This window comes from Theropithecus gelada, chromosome 3, assembly GCF_003255815.1.
Source record: "Theropithecus gelada isolate Dixy chromosome 3, Tgel_1.0, whole genome shotgun sequence".
Lineage (NCBI taxonomy): Eukaryota > Metazoa > Chordata > Mammalia > Primates > Cercopithecidae > Theropithecus > Theropithecus gelada.
The window spans coordinates 125743274-125768278 of record NC_037670.1 but is presented as its reverse complement, the minus strand read 5'-3'; the positions used below and the strand labels follow the sequence as shown (position 1 = coordinate 125768278).

The 25005-nt window shown below is 36.0% G+C and overlaps 1 protein-coding gene and 1 pseudogene across 2 annotated transcripts in view; one reads left to right on the top strand and one right to left on the bottom strand.

The window, feature by feature from the left end:
- Positions 1-25005, bottom strand: part of MAGI2 (membrane associated guanylate kinase, WW and PDZ domain containing 2) — a 1480053-nt gene that overhangs the window by 456009 nt on the left and 999039 nt on the right. For both annotated transcript variants that reach the window (XM_025379587.1, XM_025379588.1), the window contains exon 6: positions 24637-24716. In XM_025379587.1, coding sequence (XP_025235372.1) covers positions 24637-24716 — 80 coding nt within the window. The remainder of the gene's footprint in view (positions 1-24636; positions 24717-25005) is intronic.
- On the top strand, positions 21393-21895 carry LOC112620759 (annotated as a pseudogene).

The following is a 25005-nucleotide window of genomic DNA, read 5'->3' as shown; positions in this document are numbered from 1 at the left end:
TTTTCCCCACATTATTTCAGAATACTAATTGAAAAATTTACCTATTATGACATATGAAAAATAACTATAGCTAACCTGGGGAAAATACAAGTAGTTTATCAAGCAAAAAAACTCACAAAACAACAAAAAAATGTTTTTTGTGTTCTCAGCATTAATCCATTAAATTCAGGGAATCTAGGCTTCACATGCACACACATATGGCATTAGTGAGCTAACCCAGTTTGTACTGACATGAGCAGGTGTCTGTAGGTAGGTCATTCAAAGTCATCATGAACCAGGGCAGGGTTCCTAGCATATGAATCTTAAATTAGAGACACTGGTATTATAGGATAGCAATGGGCACATAGAGACTATGTCTAGATGGAGGACTTTTGGCATGTTCCTTACTAGAGAGCATGAGGTTTACCTCGCACAATATGGTTTATCAAGCCATGTACTATTAACATGTGCATTTCATTACGAGAAATCCTTAGGCTATTCTCTGAAGATGCTGTTTCAGACATTTTAGGTGTCCCATATGGCATGGATAAGGATGTAATTATGAAAAGATGTAGACTATCACGGAAAGATATACCTTCAAGTTATTTTGCCCCAAACTAGCAAATCTAAGGTTTCTTCCAGACCACCAGGACCTGAGAAATAGTTTCTTTTCTGAAAGAGAAATGGAACAACTCTATGAAACAGGCTCTAAATGGGAGGCAGAAAATGAAAGAAAAATGTGTGTTATTCCATGGCTATGATTTCTCTGCTTAACTTTCAGGGTTAAAATATTAGCTAGCTCCATCATCATCCAGTCAAATCTTTACACCAAACCCCTTCCTCCTTCAGAATACCGCTTTCGTTAGGTTCTCATCTCCTGAGTAGCCGACTGCCATTATTTCTCTGCTTTAACTTAAGTCTATGCACTTCAGCCATAAAGCGAGACACTAAAATACACTTTGGGATAGGTGAACATTCAGTACAAATCATTCAAAAGGGAACGTCTTACCTGTAGGACACACTTATAAATACTATCCTGACCTCTTTCATGGACCACCCCATTCCGGCTTCAACCACTTGCTCTTTACATCCTCCTTGCTAATCAAAGCCTGCATCACAGTGAAATGGAATCTGTTAAGCCGCTTTGCCCTCAATTTGCATGAAATTCCATTTTCCTGACGGCTTTCTTACCCTTTGGAACAACTCCAGCATCACACCTTATTGAGCCCCTTTTCTCATCTGCTATTTGCTCAGCCCCTACTTTGTGCTCCCTTTCCACTCAGCCTAACACGGAGCACAGTGAACTGTCATCACCCATTTTACTTCTCTAGAAAGAGGACAGATTCTGTGTCCCATTCTACTTTGCACTGGAAGTGCCTCCCTCGGGCACAGGTGTGAACACAAGCTGGGAACGCAGGAGGTATTTTTAAATCAGTGATTGTGTCCATTCAAATTTGTCCCAAAGGAGAAAAAAGTGTTTGTGAGGATTTGTGTGTTTGCATGTGCCTAGCTAATTTAAGTATGTTATTTGGAATATATCAGAGACAAACTGTTTTATAAATAACTAAAATAGGTGCTGGCTACAAAAAGAGGTGTTAGAAAAAGCTCTCTATTTGTCTTTTGTGCTTTAAAATGACAATTTTAAATGGTGCTGCTGTAGGGAAACCTGGCTGGGAAATAAACTGTGAAAAGGTATAGGCGGGAAAATAGTTGGTACTTACTGAGGGCATATTATGGGGTGGGATGGTTCTAAGTGTTCTCCAGGTATGAACTCATTTAATAGGATAATCCTGCAGTGTAGACAAGATCACAGCATAGGGTCGCGTGATTGGGCTGCTTGTTCAAAGGCACTCGGCAGAGACTGGGATGGGGCAGAAATCCAGCCCTCAGTGCATCCTGTTCTGTGACCTTGCCTGGGACTCTTTCTTTGCATCAAGATGCCTTTAGGTAGTAAAATTAATGGCTATCTGTCCCGATGATAAACTTTTCTCCAATTCACACAAAAGCACAGAATAAGCAAGTGGCATTCCTAGTGGTAGGCTCTATAATTATTCCATTTACAGATGAGGAAACTGAGGCACAATGAAGTCAAGAATTCTGCCAAAGTTTATATAACTAGTAAGGGACAGCGAGGAGATGCAAACCCAGGCTCATGGCTCAGAGTCTGCATACTTACTCACTGTGATATGCTGGTTCTCTGTCACATTTGGAGTGCTTTGCGCATGCTAGTTTACATCCATTAAATTTTACATGTATTAACTAATTTAATCCTCACAATAACCTTAAGGAATCAGCCCCTAAGGATAAACAACTATGCCTCGACCCCTGTAATCCTAAGAGATGCCCCTTTGCGGGCAAGGTTGTCCCTGGTGAAAACAGAGCCAAGGAGACACTTCACTGATCAGAACTAATTGGCTAATTGAAATGCTCCAGACATTTTGCCAAGAAAAAGAGAGTCTAATTAAAACAAAAAACTATCAGTAGTACTGGGAGTTAAACTAGTGGGAGCTGAGAAATGTAAGTCAGAACTGAAATTAATAGATATCTAGAAAGCTCCAATAATATATTTAGAGGGTATTATTGGCAGAGTGATATACTAGATAAAACATAGATAAGAAAGAGTTGAATTTACCAATATAAAATGTATTTTGGTATAAGATAAAAGCAACACCTCATATTAGAAAGGAAAAGGACCGAGATAACTGAGTTGATATTTGAAAAAACAAGTTGAATTCATATATATGTGTGAAATGACTTAGCTACTAGGTTGTTTGCTATAATAATGTTTTTAACAGCAGAACATTAGGAGAAATCTAAATAGACAAAGTATATGAAAATCTCACAAGGAAAACTGTGTAGCTATTTAAAAACAAAATAAAAAAAAGAGAAAGGTCTATGTCAATTGATGCAAGATATCTTTCTTTTGCCTTTTTATGCAAAAAACATATCTCTAGAAGACTATATGAGAAACCAATAAACCTGGATATTTTTGGAGAAATATTCTAGGTAGTGGAGGGACAGAAGTGGACGGAAAACTTTTCACTGCTTATCATTTTGGGCCAGTTAACACACTACCTACTCAAACAACGTGGAAAAACAAAACAAAACAAAACAAACTTTGGTTTGACTTTTACTTAGTGCAACTTTGGGCTAGTTTACTAAATTTGCAGAGACGAATTTTCTTATTTGTAAAATGACAATTATAATTCCTGCCTCACATAGTTTTATCAGGTTTAAGTAAGATAATATATGGAAAGATTCTACTACATAACCTGACACACAGTAGAGAAATAATGGTTCTCTCATCCATCACTTTCCTTTCTCAGGGGACACAAACTCCAGTGGCTACTAACTAGTCCAGGCAGATAATATAAATGCATGACATACGTTGGCTGTAGGAGATGAGGGGGTGGTAGGGCGTGTGGTAACTTAAGGCATTCAAATTATTCTATGTGTGTATATCAAATATAAATTATACATATGTCTATATATTATATATGTATATAAAGTCTTATGGCTGTCATTCTTGCTTTTACATAGGGATCTTCATGTTATAAAATTATTTTACAATGTCTCTTTCAAGCCACTGAAAAATCATTTCAACTATATTGCACAATTAGAATAAAATATTTTTTAAAATCAGTCTCTTAAGTTATACTTTTCTCTAGGTTATTTAATATAATTGGCTTTGCTTTTTCATAGACAAAAATCATATCCATGGAAATACATAGCTACTGGTTGCCAGACCACAATTGGGAGGTTAAAAGCAAAGGACGCCTCTGACATCTTGGCTACTGTTCTTTGTGACAGACGTGATGGATAAGGTGCTGCTGCTTGCAGCTAATAAATCTGACTGAGGTAGGAGTCTGGCAGAGGTGACACAAGTGTAGCCAAGTCGGAAGGTTAATAATAGCAAATTTATATACGGGTGGGCAGGATAATGGTCAATAGTTACGAGAGGAATTTCAGGTACCATGTTCAGATTTGAGGAGGCAATGATTCAACAACATTCCTTGCCTAAACAATTCTTCTGTTTCAAATAAGTCAATGTTAAATAAACAATAAACTAGTGACCAAATTAACATTTGTTCTCAATTATGTGGTGAACTTCATATTCTCAGAAAACAAGTTTAAACACAGTTTATGATATATATCCATTTGACATCTTACACAAATATATATACTCTCTGTAAACTAAGCACATCATTATTAATTTCCATATAAAACTAAATTAAGACTTGCATAGGCAAATGTAACTACTATTCATGAAATAACCTAGAACTAGAAGCATTAGAGATACGGAGCAAATGGGAGGTAAAGCACTGCATCATTTTATTTTTATTTACTTATTCTGTGTGGACACCTTCCTAAACTCCAGAGAGCAGAGAGAGTCTCAAAGACGAGACAAGGTCCTTGGTGCTGTGCCATATGAAATAACCTCCACTTAACGTCTTGTTTCTTTAGTCAAGAAGAATTGAAGAACATGTGCTACACAACTGTACACAAAGTCACCTAAGTGAAAAGCTATCCTAAATCCATACTAATGAGACCATATTGCTTTTCTCTCTTTGGGATTAGCCCAGGTTAAAAAAAAAAAAAAAAAAAAGACTGGTCATGCATTTGAAGACTTCTCTTTATAAAATAGTTAATTTTATTTCTCCCAATTATCTTTTTAGAGGCACACTATCTTGAATAGTAGTGTAGGTCTGGAGCCTACTATTTTGGCTCCTATATGGGGAACCTGCATTATATTAACTTTACCTCTGGGATGAGATTCCTAATGTTCCAATTTAGAATCCTGAGAATACTGGATCTCAGCCCACTCTCAAATACTCCTGATTTTCCTTCCTGTAATCATCGCAGCATGGGATAATAAAACAAAAGGAAATCTTCTTTTTATTTTTTTGTGCATGTTTTTCTTCCATGTCTACCCAGTGCCTAGCATGGTCCTTTAAACCAACGAATGGTCAGCAAATCTCATGCAGAATATATACAATGCAGCTTCCCTAAATGCCGCAGACACAGGCAGTCTTCCTCCTCTGTGTTCCCTAAGCCTGCTGTGGAAATCAGCCCTTGCATTTTCTTTGAAAAACTCCAATCATGCAACTGTCTCATCATCAAGTTGTAAAACCACCTTAAGGATCATTTCTCATTTTTCACACCCAAGTCTCTAGCACGGTGCTTAGCATGACAATGGTGGAGAAATAACTGTTGACCCAAACAGAACTGAACTTAGAGATATTGTCACTCTCTTTGTAAGTAATATGCTACATTTTGTACCTTTTGCTCTGACCACTGTGGAATTTGTCATTTATATCCAGACCACTCATTAACAATAGAAACTAGGTTTAACCAGCACTGTTTAACTTAAAATGAAAATAACAGGAAATTGGGACATAAGTGATAATGACACATTGGTTGGAACATTTTAATATGCAGAAATGCATTGTTTCTCCTTTATTTAGTGGTGGGGATTATGAATGAATGGCTGCAGAAAGATGTTTAAAAGATCTTGTATGTTTTTATTCTTAATGGAGTAAAGCTAATACAATTCACCTTTTCTGTTCACCATTTTCTTCTGATGCAACATAATCAGCTCTGTAGATCATTTTTGGACATGCAGTGATCAAAAAACAACATAAAATTTCCACTTTTAAGATGTTACACAGCATACATGGACTTATAAAGTAATTTGGGCCAGCCAATAAATTATTGCTTCCATAGAAAATAGAGACTTAGAGAAGTGATAATTTATTAATGCTTATGGGAGCAAATTTTGAAATGAAAAGAAAATTCCAATCTATTGGCTGAGCACAATGGGTCTGTTATGTAGACATCATGTGACTAACACATAAAGTTGTCATTTCAATGAGATAAAATACTTTACAATAAGGTTAGCTTTACTGTCAAGCTCAGGATATGTGAAATTAACAAAAAATATATGTTGATGTGCCTTTGAGGTAAGCCATTCGTGGCAGGAGTAAATTTTAGTGGTTGACCAAAATGACTTCACAAGTTCACACATATCTTGTTCTTGCCTAAGAATGAAACATTCATATTGTTTTATGTATGATTCTCATGGCCAAAGTCAGCTCGAGTGCCAATTATATTGTGTTACAAATGAATATGTTTTAAAAGGTGAATTATGCTGATCAACTGTATTCCATTAAGAAGATCACACATAGGATCACACCACCTGTTGATCTTTTAAAAGAGGAAATGTATCATGCTGTTTCAGTGCTACTATCAAAGACAATTAAAATGGAGTGAGACACAAGAAGAAAACTCTGATGTGAATGGAGCTATCTTTTCTTAGATTTAATTTTCAATGCTTTCTTTCCTAGAATAATTCACTGATCAAAAGTTTCTTTCCCTGTAAAACAGGGACAGCACCGGGCTGTTGTGGAGATTAAAGGAGACAATATATGTAATACTCTTAGCACCCACAAATTACTTGATACATGGTAACCATTAATATTAAATACAGTAACATAAAACTAGTGATGAAGTAGAGAGCAAGAATGTATTCAATCAATTCTGGGGATTTTATTTATGATTAGACATACTTCTATGCATATTTCAAAGTATTTTCTTCCATATAGGAGTCTAAAGAAAAACTGTTAAAAGTGAAATGATGCAGTTTACTTAATAATAGTAGGAGGGGCTGGGCTCGTGGTTCATGCCTGTAATCCCAGCCCTTTGGGAGGACGAGGTGGGTGAATCAAAGAGGTCAGGAGCTTGAGATCAGCCTGATCAGCATAGGGAAACCCTGTCTCTACGAAAAATACCAAAATTAGGCAGGTATGGTGGTGGGCACTTGTAATGCTACTCAGGAGGCTGAGGTAGGAGAATCACTTGAACTCAGGAGGTGGAGGTTGCAGTGAGCGACATTGCACCACTGCACTCCAGCCTGGGCGACACAGCAAGACTCCATCTCAAAGAAAAAAAAAAAAAAAGTAAGGGGAATTACTTACAGAACAAGTTCACGCAGTCAATAAGTGGCAAGTTTACACAGCCAAAAAATGGCAAAACCAGGATCTGAATCCAAGCAGTGTGGCTCCAGAGCCTATGTTCTTACAGAGTATCTTGTTTCCTCTCTGTAGTCACATGACTGAGAACTCTCTGGATAGTATCAAGTGTTTACATTAACTAGGTTTGCAGATGATCATCTCTTATCCTTTTAAATGTTGCATCACCATTTTTGATGCTATTATGAATTTGCTCTCGTGGAAAACTTTATTTTTCCAATCTGTATTAATGTCTTAAAACTGCTATCTCACATTTAGTTTAAAAAATAGTCATTTCTTTGCTGGATTTGTCTGAGAATTTATATACATATACCGTACACAAAAGGAAAATGTCCTTTGAATAGAAGGCAACAATTTTCAAGATAAGACAAATATAGACAATAAATATTATATAACCTAGGAGCACTTGATAATATTTCCTAGATCAAAAAATTTACAATCTATTTTCTCCAAGGCAGTAAAGGAGCCAATTAACATCTTTTTTAATAATAATAAAAAATTTAAGGATTGCACATTGCCCTTGAAGAAAGCTAAGCATTTAATAAGTTGAAGACACTTTTTACCATTCTTTAGGGAATACTGTATTTCTAAGAATGGCAGGTAACATGTGCTCTGAATGATACTAGCAAATGGTAACTGCAATATCATTCCCCTTAATGTGATGTTATAAACCCAGTGGAATGCTGGGAGAGCACTCAAGCATTCCTTTAAGCATGAATTCCTAAGTTGCATAATAATGCTAAGTGCATCATCCTAAACATATGCTGTTGTTTCTGCTTATGATAGCTACAGTGGTACTGATGCTCGACATCTTCTAGGAGAGGAAGCTGGTGAGCATTATAAATCCCAGGGACTCCTGATGGTTGTCTATCCCTGGGCTCTGCTGCATGCCTAGTGGCAAGGTAGTATAGGGGAAAGGTCACCAGCTGAGGAACCACAAGGGAAGGATTCTAGTTGCAGTTCAACCAGCAATTAGTTTGGGGGAAATTATTATACCTCTTGAAGCCTTGATCTCTTGAATGTGAATATTAATTTTTACTGTTTAATAAAGTGCTCATTAAGATAAAAATTGACATCTGTGAAAATGCTTTAGAAAAAAAATGTTCTGTGAACAACAAATACCCACAGAAGCAACTGAGGCACAAGATCACACAGTCTATAATAGGGACTCAAAGTGTTTCTGGATTGCTACCATCTGATCCCATTACTTAGCTATTTTTCAACCAACCTGCAAGCTTCTTGGCTGGGGCCCAGGACTACATTTTCTATAGCTTAAGACCATCATATGTAGGATAATAAATTGAATCTACAGATTTTTTTGATGGCACACAAGTATTCGCCTCTGTTCTCCTACAACTTTGTAACATTTCTGCCTTTCATCTTCACTATGCTCATCTATTTTTATATTTACATATGACTATACACTTGATTCAGTCATAAAAATCATAAAAATCTTTAGTCATAAAAATCTACTGTTCTCTCCCATCTATAACCTTCCTCCAACTAAATCCACATGTAAAACAAGTTTCTTTCTCTCTCTCTGGTATGATGTACTTCTTCAGTTCTCTAAAATTCAGTGCAAACATCCATCTTCTAAATGAGGTCCTTCCTAATTGATCCGGGTGCATTTACCATGCACTCTTTTTCACCACTCCCAATGATGTACAATACACAGACACACTGACACACATACACACATATTTCTTCCCTTATGCAGTTACACAAGGATGCAGTAGTTTCCTTCCGGAGATCTAAACACAACACTTCTTCAGCCTTCCTCATTCCAAATAAACTCACTAGTAGAAAGCTCTAAGTCAGACACAGACCACAAAAAAAAGCCCAAAAGTGGGAGGGAATAAGCCAGGGAAAAAGGAGAGTGAGGACAAATCTTAAATGAGTTCTCTGGTCAGATACATATAAAAAGTGAACCAGTTATGAAACAGCTACAACCTCCCCCAACTCAATGCTTTGGTTTTTCGTTACCATCTGAGCCCCTGTCATCACCAGGGAACAGTCTCTGGCACATATCAGGTTACACACCCTGCATCCCCACAATAACAACATTAACCAGTGTGTTTTAGGCTTTACAGTTTACAAAGGCTTTCTCAGACACTATCCCATACGATGATATGACTGTAAGATTAAGCCAATGGGAACACTATCTTATTGGAGAAAAAAATTATCACAGATATCTCTTTATTTATATGCAAGGTGGCCTTCCTCTTTACAATTGTGTAAAGGGAACTGTTGGCTTTACAGAATCAGGTATCTGGTAAGCTGCGAGTTGTGTAAAGACAGTGAAAAAGGAATCTATGTAATAGTGCATCAGCTTAGGAGATGGGATTTTCATTTGGCTATGCTCCCTAGAAAACGCACAAGCTGAATTTCAGACTGGATGGAAAAGGTAATTTCAAAACCATGCTGCACAAAGGGCTAATAGGACACAACTCCAGGTACTAGGATTAAAACAAATTAAATATAATAGTGATTGAGGATTGCCAAGCCCTATTGATGGACAAAGCAAAAGGCAGTACACTTTCAAAATTCAGAGTGAGAGCTACACACTTTAAATAAACCTCAAACAAGCTTCCAATTCTATGAAGCAAAATTCTCTGTACAAAATAAAGTTTCCAGTAGAATCTGAATGGCAAATAGACAAACAAGACCAGGAGACTGTCAACTCATACATATACTAATGAAGACATAATCTTCTACCTGTAGAAGTTAATGAAAAATTTCCCATATAAAGGTGAGAAACAAATACAACAGATTTGTTTTTCTAGAAAATATAGTGTATATATTATTAAGATAAATTTAATTTTACATATTAACTTAAAATGTGCTCAAACATAGGGAAGTCAATTCAAAGGAGAATACTCTGATGCTTTTGCTAAAAACTCAAACTATTGGAAAACTATTATTTTTTGTTGTAAAATAAAAAAAAAAAAAAAAGGGAAGTCCACATCATGGTACTTCAAGTTTTATGTTGTTCATCTATCCCTTTCTTGGGTCATAATCTTATGAGGAGTTCCATCAGTACTTGGAATTCAAATCCATATTCTATCAATATAGCAAGTTGACGTCTGGACCTTTTTGAACTCCAGCCCCAAGGAAGATCCATGAATGCTACTATCTGAATCTTGTGTGTATGCTTTTTCAATGGCAACAACACAGTTTTAGTAATCGCAGTGGAAAAAATGAAACAATAGCAACAGCTGGCATTGCTACCAAGAAAAAAAAAATTTAACAGAATGATACATAAATCATGTAGCATCTTGAATACAAACACATAAACCCTGGATTTATGCTGAATACGGAAAGCGAGGTGAAAGAACAGCTGGATAGTACACTATTGTGAGCAGTGAAAGGGGACATCCTTTTACGAAAAGGCAGTTTTAAGAGAACACATTTTATTAAGTATAAGAAATATTTTCCTCCATGAAGGATTTCATAGAGAAAAACACAGAATCAAGATTAGAAGAACACAGATAAGAAAAGAATAACAGTTTAGTAATAGAAAGAACTTGAAAGGAAAGGTAATATAACAAATACAGACCTGGCTAGAGTAGGAGTGGAAGATGGAGTGAACTGAAATTACCTAGAAATAATAACATCACAGAAATAAAGCTTAAGAGAATAATGAGAAATGGATATAACACTTAAATGTATTCATAATAGCAGACAGAATTAATCAGAGTTGGAAGGAAAAAGAGAGTCATCAGCATCTAGATGGGAAGTCAAGCCACAGGATTGGGAACAATAACATAGGGACAAGGGTTGAGGAGAAAAGAGAAGGTCACCAAACGAAGCAATCTAGTAGAACTTGAACATTTAGGAATGACTCTAAATCCAACCCATCTTTAACATTCTGCTCAAATTTCCTCTTTCCCCAAGCCTTCTCGGAACACTCCTGGGTTCACAGTCAGTGGTTTTTCATTTCATTCTTGTTTGGTGGATGACTCCTCACACCAGTGGTAAACTCTCCTCTTTATTTTTGAGGAGCTTAGTATACTATCTCCCCACTATACTGCTCCTTGAAAACTGGGTTCAGAAGTTGTGTTTATTTGCATGTTTCATGGCAAATAGTTTAATTCTACAAACAGAGAGGTTATCCAACGAGTGTTTGTCATATGGACAACCAGATCCACTTACTTTGTTTGCAGATAAATTGCATTAAAATGAGTAAAATGACTTACGATATCATGTAAGAACTAAGTACTAGAATTGGAAGGAAAAAGCCACTCTTTTTTGTAGCCTTAAACCACTGGGGTGGGAGTGGGAGTAAATCAGCCTCAAAGGAAAAGTTTACGTTAGTTAAACCAATGTGAAGGCAAAGAAAGAATATAAATTAGGATAACCTGAAAAGATACTGTGGGAGAAATTAAAATATTTCTTAATGAAAACAAATACTGGGAAACCAGTAAAAAATGTCAAGGGCTAATTTTATTGGCCAAATATGGAAAATAATATAATCTCCAAGAATTACAACTTAGTAGTAAGAAGTTCAGGGACAAACACAATCAATACAATTTCAGATTGATTTTGCATTGCTGATTTGAAGTAGTACCTTGGGAATTGTGGTTCTAAATCTATTTGGGTTCTTTACATAGTTTTGGTATCAAAACACAAAATAATGTTCGCTCTTTTTTGTCTGAGGGCAACATTTTTATGCTCAAGGAGTTCCCACAGACAGGACATAAAATCTTAAGCTACTGGAAAGATAATTCCTGGTAGGTATGGGTCTTTAACAGTAACATGGATAGCTGTGTGACTGGCATCACTGAATCGATATTATTCCAGACACTTTGAGATGCTTGGTGGTTAGGCCACAATTATGCACGGAATTGTATCATAAGTGCTCTTTTTTATTCTCACTAGTAAAAAAAAATGTTTTAAAAATCATCATCAGTCTTGGAATGCACTGTTTTATGATGCATAGCATTTAGGAAACCTTAAAATTACATGTACTGAGAGGGAAATCAGATCGTCTCACTTCAGCAACTGAAATTAAACCCCTCTTCTTTTTTCCAACTAAAAGCCGTAGTTAATGTTCAATTACTTGGCTTTGGGTTGATGATCTGGATCTGTTTCTCCCATTTCTGAGAAAACTTGTCTATAATATTCAGATCAGTGCTTCACCTTTCTGTTTTGCTTTCTGCATTGTTGAGCAAACCTAACCACTGAGGGAAGCTTAATGCCATGCCTGGCAGTGTGATTGACAGAGACTCACATTTAGCTCTTACAGAGATTGTTCCAACATTATGTGGACTATAGTGAGCATCTATTTTTAAAAATTGTGAAGGCATAGAAAACAAAAGAAGCTAATTCTTTTTAAAAATGTTGTAAGAACACAGAATATAATACTTATTTTATAATATCTTTCAGAGAGCTAAATTTACCCTGTAAGTTTAAGAATTATATTAGTCTGTTCTCACACTGCTAATAAAGACAGACCCGAGACTGGGTAATTTATAAAGGAGAGAAGTTTAATTGACTCACAGTTCTACATGGCTGGGGAGGCCTCACAATCATGGCAGAAGAAGAAGGAAGAGCAAAGGGGTATCTTACATGGCAGCAGGCAAGTGAGCTCATGCAGAGGAACTCTCATTTATAAAACCATCAGATCTCGTGAGACTTACTCACTACCACAAGAACAATATGGGGGAAACCGCCCCCATGATTTAATTATTTCCACCTGGTCCCACCCTTGACACATGGGGATTACTACAATTCAAGATGAGATTTGGGTGGGGACACAGCCAAACCATATCAAGAATGTAAATTATATGACAATTAAAATAATTATAAAATTATACTGATCAGTCTATTTACTGATAAGATGTCCTAGGGAAAACACTGAGAATATTTGAAAAAATTTTCCCTTCTTATAGGTTTTAAATGCAAAGTTTTAAAGGAAATTTTATTTTATTTTTTATTATACTTTAAGTTCTGGGGTACATGTGCAGAACATGCAGGTTTGTTACATAGGTATACACGTGCCATGGTGGTTTGCTGCACCCATCAACCCATCATCTACATTAGGTATTTCTCCTAATGCTATCCCTCCCCTAGCACCCTACCCCTCAATGGGCCCTGGTGTGTGATGTTCCCCCGCTGTGTCCATGTGTTCTCATAGTTCAGCTTCCCCTTATGAGTGAGAACATGTGGTATTTGGTTTTTTGTTCTTGTGTTAGTTTGCTGAGAGTGATGGTTTCCAGCATCATCCATGTCCCTGCTAAGAACATGAACTCATCTAACGGAAAAATATTTAATCTAGTTTCCCTTAACACGTTTTTAGGCCTGAATGTCTCTAGTTTAGGCATCTTGTGGTATTAAATGGTGGACACAACACTGATATCCATTTTAAACTCAGATGACTTGGATCTAAGTCTCATTTTCTATTTACATTTATTAGATCAGGCCCCTAAATCCTTTGGACTATAACATAATTATCTGAAAAATGGGAGTTCAAAATCTCTACCTACATCACAGAGTAGATTCAACAGAGAGAATGTTATGTGAGAACATTTTCAAATTTTAAAGTACTGTTATCAATTGGCACCAGAGGTCATATTTAGACATCTGGTTCCAAACAAGATGGTGTAGATCCAATTTTCCCCATTTCCTCCTCTCCAAATACAGCTAAATATCCTGGAAACAATTTAACAGACATTCACAAAAGACCCTGAAAGATGGAAAGAAGAAGGCAGGAATTAGGAAATGATGCCACAGCAAATGTGTAGGACTTTCTTTTCTCTCCCATATATCTCAGATAGCACACTAAGAAGACCTTCAGCCTAGAATGGACAACAGGTGTCAACAAACAACAAAAGCAAGCAAACAAAAGGGAAAAGCCTACTTTCTCTGGCTGAGGGCAAGGAAAGGGGGAGAGTAACTGGGACATGGGGCAGTCTTTTTCCTGACCCATACCTAGCAGCAGTAGTAGGTCCCTTTAACCCGTAAGTGGTGGCATCAGGAGATCCCAGAAAGGGTAACACATCTTGCATCCATAGCGGCAGCTGGAAGCACCTGCACTGGTGAGGTCAGTGAATCCCTGACATCAAACCTGGTTAAATATGGAAAATAATATAATCTCCAAAAATTACAGCTTAGTAGTAAGAAGTTCAGGGACAAACACAATCAATACAATTTCACATTGATTTTGCATTGCTGATTTGAAGTAGTACCTTTGGAATTATGGTTCTAAATCTGTTTGGGTTCTTTACATGGTTTTGGTATCAAAACACAAAATAATGTTTGCTCTTTTTTGTCTGAAGGCAACATTTGTTATCAATTGGTAGCAAAATCCGGTATGGGTGACCCATCCTCTTCCCCATACCTGCCTATATCATGTGGGCAGAGATAACAGGCCAGAGAAAACACTTTCCATCCTACAGATCCAGTGTCTAACATCCCTACTAGTCACAATAGGTGACCTAGAGAAGTGCTTTCTGTAATTTGCAAGTGGCACCAGCAGGAATATATGAAGAGCTCCAAAGTCAGGAGAACTAAGCAGACCAAAATAGCATTGAAGAGCTGTGCAAACTAAATGCATTTGGAACTACAGCCTACGAAACAGGCCAGAACCTACATAACAAACGAAAACACAGACATTCTTGGGTAAAATGATAGATTTTATTTTAAATGTCCATTTAAAAATGGTCTGCATAAAGAATGTCCAGAATAAACATAAATATAAGCCATGAACCAGGACAAACAAGTTGGATGAGAAAAGACAATAAACTAATTCTGATAACCAAGAAAAATGAAATGTCAAATTTATCTGACAAGGATTTTAAAGCAGCCATCATAAAATTGCTTTAACAAGCAATGATGAATTCTCTTGAAACAAAAAATCTCAGTAAAGAAATGGAAGTTATAATAAGGCACTAAATAGAAATTAGAGAATGGAAAAATAAAATAATAGGAATTAAAATCTTGCTGGGTGGGTCAGTAACAGAGTGGATATAACAGGACAGAACAATGAAATTAAGGACAGATCCACAAAGTTTATCCAAAAAATTCAAAAACTTGACATTGTTTCTATTTCACCAACTTGGAAGCAACGAACCAATTCCTATAAAACTGCAAACTACCAAAACTAACAAGATGAAATGCATAACCTGAATAATCCCATAACCATTAAAGCAATTGAATTTGTAATTAAAATCCTCTTGAAAAAAATCTCCAGGACAGTTGTTTTACTGGAGAATTTTACCAGATATTTAAAGAAAAAATTGACACCAATTTTACACAATCTTTTCCAGAAAATAGAAGAGGAAGGAATGCTTACCTACTCATTTTATGTGGCTTGTATTACTATGATACTGAAACCCAATAAAGACAGTACAAAAAAAATTACAGACCAGTATTTCTCATGAACACAGACACAAAAATCCTCAATAAAATATTATCAAGTTAAATAAAACAGTATATAAAAATAATTATTTACCATGTCCAAGTTGGACTTATCCCAGGTATGCAAGGTTTATTTAATATGTAAAGATCACTCAATGTAACCTACCATGTCAACAGTTTAAACAAGAAATATCTTATGATTAGATCAATTGAAAATAGTGTAGATGCAGAAATTACAAGAAATCTACCAAAAAAGTTCCTACAAATAAATGATTTCAGCGAGTACTTGAGATCTATGACCAACACATGAAAATCAATCTCATGTATATATTCTAACAACAAACATACAGAGACTGAAATTAAAAACACAATACCCATTTACATTGTTCAAAGAAAATGGAACGCTTAGGTATACACTAAACAAAACGTGCAATATACTTTTGCTGAAATTACAAAATGCTGATGAAAGAACTCAAAGAAGGCTTAAATAAATGGAAGGGCTTATCATGTTCATGGATTGGAATACTCAACACAGTAAAGATATATATTATTGTCAACTTAGTCTGGAGGTTTAATACAATTCCTATCAGAATCCCAACAAGATTTTTGTAGTTCTAGAAAAGCTTATTATAAAATTTATATAAAAAGGCAAAAGACCTAAAATATCTAAGACAATTTTGATAAGAGTAAAGTAGGAAATATCACTGTATTAATCTGTTCCCACGCTGCTATAAAGAACTTTCTGAGACTGAGTAATTCATAAAGAAAAGCAGTTTAATTGACTCACAGTTCTACACGGCTGAGGAGGCCTCAGGAAACTTATATTCATGGCAGAAGGGGAAGCAGGCATATCTTACATGGTGACAGGTGAGAGAGAGGGTGTGTGTGAGTGCAGGAAAAACTACCATTTATAAAACCATTAGATCTTGTGAGAATTCACTCACTATCATGAGAACAGCATGGGGCAAACTGCCCCATAATACAATCACTTCCCTCTCTTGACACATGGGGATTACAGGTCCCTCCCTCGACACATGGGTATTGCAACTCAAGGTGAGATTTGGGTGGGGACACAGAGCCAAACCATATCAATCACTCTACCTCAATATTAAGGTTTACTATATAGCTGCAAGAATCAAGACAGTGTAGTACAAGTGAAGGAATAAACCCATAGATGAAGAGAATCCAACAGTTTATGACAAAGGTGCACACACAATTCCATGGAAGAAGAATAGCCTTTTCATCAAATGGTGCTGGAACAGTTGGACATCCATAGGAAAAAAAAATAGAGAGAGAACCTTACCCTAACTCTTACACATTAAACAAAAATTAACTCAAAGTACACCACTGACTTAAACATAAAAAGTAAAACTATACAATATTTAGAAAAAGTATGAAAAATAATTTTGGACCTGGGGCTAGATTGAAGAGTTCTAAGACTTACTACCAAAAGTCTGATTCATAAAAGGAAAAATGATCATCTGGATTTATCAAGGTTAAAAATATTTATCCATAAAAGATCCTGTTAAGGGGATAGAAAGACAAATTGCAGACTTGGAGAAAATGTTCATAAGCAACACATCTGTAAAGATATGTAAAGGAACTTGTATACATAAAGAACTTTCAAAACTGAGTTTAAAAAGCAAACAACTGGCAAAAGACATGATCAGATTTGCCACTAATTAGGATATAGATATGACAAATAATCATATAAAAAGATGTGCAATATCATTAGCAATTAGGGAAATGCAAATTAAAACAAAAAAGCAGTATCACTATACACCTGTCAGAATGGCTAAAATTTAAAAAATACTCATAACCTCAAATGCTGGCAAGGATGCAGAGAAATTGGATCACTTGTTCACTGCTGGTAGGAATGTAAAAGAGCATACCCATTCTAGAAAACAGTTTGGCAGTTTGTCCTAAAACTGAAATGCACTTAGTATATAATCCAGCAACTGCACTCTTGGGTACTTAGAGAAGTGAAAACCTATGTTCACACAAAAATCTGTATGCAAACGTTCATAGCAGCTTTATTCATTCATATTAGCCAAAAACTGGATAAACCCACAAGTCTTTCAATGGGTACCCTAAAACAGACTGTGGTATATCCATGTCATAGCCTACTGGCATAGTGTACTGCAATAAAAAGTAGCAAACTATCGATACACACACTAGAATGTATTCCAATAGAATTATTTTAAGTGGAAAAGTCAATCTCAAAAAAAAAAAGTTTACACACATTATGATTCCATTTGTAGAACATTTTTGAAACAAAGTTACTGAAATGAAGAACAGATCAGTAGCTGTCAAGGGTTAGGGATTGGTTAAGGGGAGGAGATAAGCATGGCTATGAAGGGGTAGCATAAGGGAGCCCTGTGGTGATGAAATGGTTCTGAATTTCAATTGCGGTCATATTTAGGTATAACTACACATGTGATATCATCACATGGAACTACACACACATACAAACACACACACACACACACACAGACAAGTACCTGGCAAAATGTGAAGTAAGCTCTGTAGATTGTACCACTACCAATTTTCTGGTTTTGATATTGTACTGTATTTATATAAGTTAACATTGGGGGAGGCTAGTGAGGGGCGTCTAAGACCTTCCTGTAAATTCCTTAGTAACTTCCTGGGAATTTATAATTATTTCGCAATTTAAAACGGTTTTAAAAAGTCATATTTGAAAAATTTTGAAATCATTCTGCTACTGTGCAAACCAGATTTGATGATGTCATTATTATTTTAAAAGTTGTATGCATTGAGGAGTAACGACAAGATATAATTCATTGCTCTACATGCGAGTAACTTGAGCAATTAAGAAACAAAGTAGGACAGAATTTTGTAATCCTTACCTAGGCACTACTTTATAGTCACATGAAATATTAACAGGTAGAAGGGGAAAATACATAAATCATTGGTGCAGGAAGGATATTCAAAATACTTAATAACTTTTATGGTCTGGACATAAACCAATCAATAACAGATTCCGGGGCCAACGAGAACAGATACCAGCCACAACCCAAAATTTGGTACTGGTGCACAACAGTGGAATATCCATCCTACCTGATTTATTTTCGATACATTGTACTATTTCCTCCACAAAAGATTCATAGTCCTAAAATGTTGGTATTTCTGAGTACTTCTGACCCGAAAAGACTGGAAAGGGCACTATATTATTGGATGAAGCATACCTCAAAACGTTGCTAAAGCACATCACGACTAATACCAGTCAGCTACAAAAGAATTGCTTCTATTAGGATATTTGAAATTTCTTCGTTTTTTACAAACATATAAAATATCAGTACAAAAACAAAATCACATTCAAGTTAATTTATTATATTTCAAGATAGGTGTTCAATATTTGCATATATATAGTTTTTACAGTTTTGAACTTTTAGTACTTGAATAGTTAATACTGTTAGAATCTTTTTATGAGTTCTTCCTTGAGGAAAGATTCCAAGGTGCTTTGTGAACCTAATCTTAGCAGATTTATCAGATTAGAAAGATAAATACTGAAAGGTAAAATTAATTTCGTCATACTTAATTTTCTTGAGAAATTAGGATCACTAATTATCAAAACAAATTTAATGAGAAAGGCCAAAGCCCCTATTTAAGGGAAGATAAACAATGTAATTTAGAAACAGAATCTGAAATATGAACATAAAAGTATGAACGTTTTAATCAGTGTGTCAGTTTTATAAAACTCATTTAAGAAATGAATTGAAACTAATTAGTGTTTTCTACTATTTTAGAAAGGCAACTTCCTTCTGCTGAAAAACATCCTGTTTAATAAGTATTATAAAGCATGGCATATGCTGTCTTTGTTCATGCACATTGTGGACACTTTTTTAAAAAGACAGATTAATTAATTAGTTCAAAGCATTAGTTAATTCCAATTGAAATGCACTACTCATGCAGGTAAATGGGTTAAGATTATGTAATTTTTTTTCCTGTAGTAACATAAGAAAACTCACTTAAAATTCATACGTATTGAATATAGAAACAAAGTCACCCAGTTCATGCAGATGTAATTATAACTTCATGAACATTTATAGACAGCTTAACAGGTTGAAGGGGGGAAGGCACCCAGTGTATTACTATCAGGTTGGAATTACCTAGATGGATAATTTTAGCCTATATGGATTTGTTCATTTCCATTTTGCCAGGACATTCTACAGTAATTCAAAGCTGTTAAGGTAGGATAACTATTCAGAATTTTTTCCCAGTTATCTTCTGTAAGGCTCATTTGCTGGCTCAGAGTATTATCTGAAGGAAAGAAAATGATCAGTTATTTAGAATTGATGGCACTACAATCATGGTGCTTCCAACATGTGAAGGTAAATCTGCATGAAAGAAGTAGAACTCCCATTTTACAGGTAAGAAAATCTAGGCTCCCAGAGATTAAGTACCTTGCCCAAGAACCCACAGATTTGGGTTTGGAACAGTTTTTCCTGACTCCAAATCTTAAACAATTTCTTCTCCTGCACATTAGAGTGTGATCCTAGTGGGTGGTCCTACAAGGCTTACTTCACTTTTGAAATGGATTCTAACCCAGCAACGGTCATGGGATGTCAGCACAGAAATGCTTGTGATTGAAAATGTCTCAGAAGGATACCATATTACTGACTCTGAGGGCAGAAATATGATGGGGTTTTACACACACTTTAACCAATCTTGCATCCAAGTTATTCAGTGGTTAACTGCTATTTCTGTGGCATTTTGAAAAAGACTATATTGGCTTGCTAAACAGCACTCCCCCAAATACTAATATTAGAATCCAGTAGTAGGTGGAGACGTTTTTTCTGCCATGTAGACTGCTGCTAAAACTCCAAAAGTGTACAGAGCTATGACAAATGCACAGAACATAATGACTTCAGTATTTCCAACCCTATTGTGAGAGAAGGAAGTATGTTTTCACATTTAGTAGCAGTATTATCCTTTAAGTAAAAAGGCAAAATGATTGCTTTACTGTCAGCAGACTAAGTGCTTGTTTAATATATATTTGTTCTGAGCCATCCATGTCCTGTTTCTCCTTAATACCAATGAGAACACTTTTGTTAGTTTTTTCTCTAGTCTAGTTAGCATCCCCTCTCATCTCTCTTTTACTTTTATTCCTCTTATATTAATTGGACTAGGAATTAACTTTACTCATTTATGTAAACAGATCTGAAGATGCAAACATTTCCAGATACATATCTACATACACTACATACCTCTATACATTCATACATACTGAACACACATATATGACAAAATAATATATAATCTTCAGTTATTAAAATGTAAATTAGGATAACAGTAAAGATTTTATGACATCCAGCCCAGTAACATCCAAAATGTACAATTTTAAAATTACTGCACTAAAATTTCTGCTACCAGATAGGATGGAGTGAGTAGCTTATTAGACATGAGAAAACAGAAAGTCTAGATAAAATGTAAAAAAATAAGCAGCTGAAAGAAATCAGAAACTAGCTGAAGCAACATGATTCTCAAAAGGGAACCCTGGAGAGGTGAAGGAAGAATTTGCAGCTGCTTTTTGTTGAATCTGGGCTCTTAGAACAGTATAGACTCGGCCTGGGGAAAATGCCGCTGCTGGACATTAAAGAAACCAGAAGAGTGAGGACTCTTGAGGCACTGGAGTGACAAATATAGATGTGAGAGATTTCAAACAGTCAGTCAGTTATCTCCTGACATTTGTCAGTTCTGGAGCTGTAGGATCTAGAAGCAAAAGAGTTACGCTAAATCCCCTGAAAAACACCTCAGATTTTTGGGAGACTGGCAATCCTGAGAAAAAAAATATTTAAAAATATTGGTGTTCAAGACCTGCCAAGAGTAGAGTCCCACACAAACATGGTAGATTACGGTTTGTCCTGTGGATCAAATTCAGCCCGCCCCAATTTTTGTGTGGCCCATGGGCTAAGAATAGTTTACACATTTTCGAATAGTTGAGGAAAAATCAAAAGAAGAATAATATTTTGTTATGTGAATATATAAAACTCGCCCTGGCCCAAGATGGCAGACGAGGCCACCTGACGTGTTCTGTCTGAGATTCCGGCACTGAAGACTAATGCAGGACCCCAAGATTGGGAGTTGTGGGTGCAGCGACTGAAGAAGGAGTATCAGTCCCTTATCTGGTATGTGGAGAACAACAAGAACGCCAACAATGATGGTTCCAACTGGAGTCCAACAAGGTAGCGACTCGGTGGTTTGGAAAGTGTTGGTATATCCATGACCTCCTGAAATGTGATTTTGACAACGAGTTTGAAATTCTTCTCACATATCTTACTACTGCCCCAGAAATTGCAGTCCCCGAGCTGGATGGAAAGACAGCAAAGATGTACAGAGGTGGCAAAATATGCCTGATGGATCATTTCAAATCTTTGTGGGCCAGGAACATACCCAAATTTGAACTAGCCCATCCCATGGCTCTGGGGCTGGGTCCACGGCTGGCAGTGGAAATCCCTGATCTGATTCAGAAGGGGGTATTCCAGCACAAAGAGAAATGCAACCAATGAAGGACCAAGCCACTGAGGCAGGGCAGAGGGACTTTTGATAGGCTTTGGTCCTGTTTTCCTGTGTATCACACTTAACTCATCTAACTGCTTCCTGGGACACCCTCTACCTCTAGTTGTCACTAAGTAGCTGCAGCAGGAGGAGGGGGGGAAAAAAGCCAACACACCAAGCAGTATTGCTACTGGGTTTCTAAGGCTGCACAGGGAAGCGAAAGACTGGTCTTTGGAAAATCAAGAGGCAATTTTTATCCTCCCCCCAAGTGGAACAATATGCGGTCCTGGAGGCATGGGGGTAACTGGAATACAGTACATAGTCTTTCTGGTTTCAGGAGACAACCCATCAATAAAAGCTGCTTCCTCTGGTTAAAAAAAATAAAAAAAGAAAGAAAAAGAATAAGAAAGTACAAAGAAAGTATCCAAAACTCAAATTTTGATGTCCATACATAAATCCTTATCAGAACACATGCATGACCTTTATATATTGACATATGCTGCTTTTGTACAATGAGTGCAAAGAAACTGAATGACCTGCAAAACCTAAAGTCTTTATTACCTGGCCCTTGACAGAAAATGTTTGCCAACCTGCACTAGGCTGTTAGTTGAAAACTCTGGTGGCCAAACACTCAAAGAACAGTGCAAACTCAACCCAACCTCACGCTGGCTCAGTTCTGGTTTGGATTAGGGTAATTAGCTTTCACTCTATCTGCCTAGCAGAGGAACGGCAAATCTTTGCTGGAAAAAGATATCATCATTGGAGCCTCTACATTTTTTAATACACATTTTATATATATTCCTGCATTCAGAAAATTACTGTATTAACTTTTCTCTGAGCTGAAGTGTGATTCATATGAAGAATCATGACTTAGCTGGCAAGTTCAATAGCAATCCATTAACATCTAGTGTTGTTATTAAGTAATACTAATCTATGTCATTTAAAGAAAAGTAAAACATAGGTAACAATGTTACCTAAAAGCACTTTTCTTGGCAAGAAAACTTAAAATAGGTGTCCAGAATAATAACATTCTAACAAAGTAGATGTTAGTTTCCACTGTAAAAATGGTCCAATAATATAAATATGTGAATTATTTATTTTGTAGTAAATGAAAACAAACAGCAGTTGACAAAGTTACAAATCATCCCGATCTATAAACTGAATTCTAGAACTTGTTTCTCAATGACATTTGGTTCAGAGGACACCAGCATCATATTGTAGGCATCTACCATCTTGTGAAGTCTGATAAGCACAGATGTGGGAAAAACAATGTTGAAATGTTATAATTATGCAATATGTTATGCTTGCATCTCTCTCAGGATTTTAAAATTTGATTTTAGTAGCTTTTTATAATAAAAAGCACAACTCAAAGGTGCAAGACAGCTGAGAAGTTCAATATGTCACAGAACTGCAAAATTGTTAAATTCACTTTAATTAGGATTTACTAAGGTTTTACAACTGTGGCATAAGTAAATCATAACTCTCAGTTAGAACAGGTTATGTTAATTTTCAGACTATCACATTTTGTAACACATGTTTCATTAGTGTCAATGAAATATAATCCAATCATGCTTACAAGTTCAGGTCATACAATAATTGTATGGGATTCAACTGCATACAGTTGTACTATTATACAGAAAGGTACAGATGTGGTTATGAATACAAAATTAAATATAAACTAAAACTGGATATTTGTACATTTATATATGTTCATATAAATTACAATCTCTAATTTTTAATATAACTCAGTCCCTAGCCTGTGAACAGTTACCTTATAATATAGGAATGCACAATGTCACGTGGATAGTATCTGAGAAAGTCAGAATTATGCTTGAAAAGAAAGGCATTTTAGAATTAGACACTTTTTTAAAAGTTAACTTTTTAAAAACTTTGTTTAAAGTTCAAATATTCTCTGCTGTTTTCTTCACCTTTAAGAGCTCCTCAATGACAGAAACCTCTGAACAGAGCTCTAATAATTTAATCACATAAAGAATGTGAATGTGGTCATATAATAAATCATTAGAGAGTATGCTATTGATCATCTTAAACTATATGTGCTCCTTTAAACTCAATATTTTTAAAAAAATTACAAGTATCATCAGTAACAGACTTCACCCATATAATTTATGAATTTAAAAAACAAGGTTTACATTTATCTAGTCCTCAAAATTATTTTTAAAAAATTCTTCACAGGCATGAAAACAGTCTATTTTAAAGCAGGTCAATATTAGAACATTGAGAACTGGAAAATACTAAGGCTAATCTAAGACATTCAGGCAACTGGTTATTTTATTTAAATGCTTGATTCAAGGAAAGCATTTCTTTATATTACTGAGTCCTTAATAATTGCTAGAATGCTATGCCTTTGAAAACAAACTCAAATATTATAGTGCCACAAACTGTTTCTCTTATGCATCATATCTGACCCCAATTAAAAGATCAGAGTCCTCAGAGCGACATATTGCTAACAAAAAGTCCTTAGTAGGTAGTGGAAAGTCAGGCCAGGAGTCAGACAGAACCAACAGAGATGACAGAGATGTGATATTCAGCACAGCCTCCTCGGAGAGAAAAAGCAAAACCACATGGCCCTGCTGAAATGCCGAGTGAATTCTCTCTCTTCTCTGAGCATTAAACATTACATCGTTAAAATTGTTTCAGCTAGATGACTGCCTCTTCAGGTGAGACTCTCACTGAAGAAACACAAACATTCTCAAAGCACATTGCTGAACACCATAAAAACTTCATAACCTACCATTTTCTTTGCACTCTTCTGGAGGTTTAGCCTTTTTCGCAAGTCGGGGATCCAGCCATGATGTTGTCTTTGTGTTATGGCTGAAAAGAAAAGAGATCACTCTGAACAGACACATACTAAAAGGAATCAAGTTTATTCCTTAAAAAAAAAAAAAAAAAAAAAAAAAGCAGGGTTAGTCCAACAAAATTGCAATCGATACACTTAATTTGCTTACTGGTTCTAAGTAGCCCTGAAGGAGGTGTAAGAGTAATTGTGCAAGGCAGCTGTAAATTTGGCAACCTCAGCTCCCTGTCCTCAAAGCAGCTATTTTTATTAAAATCAACTAGAATGTTGCCAAGTTAACCTCATTGAAAATGCAGAACTCATCCA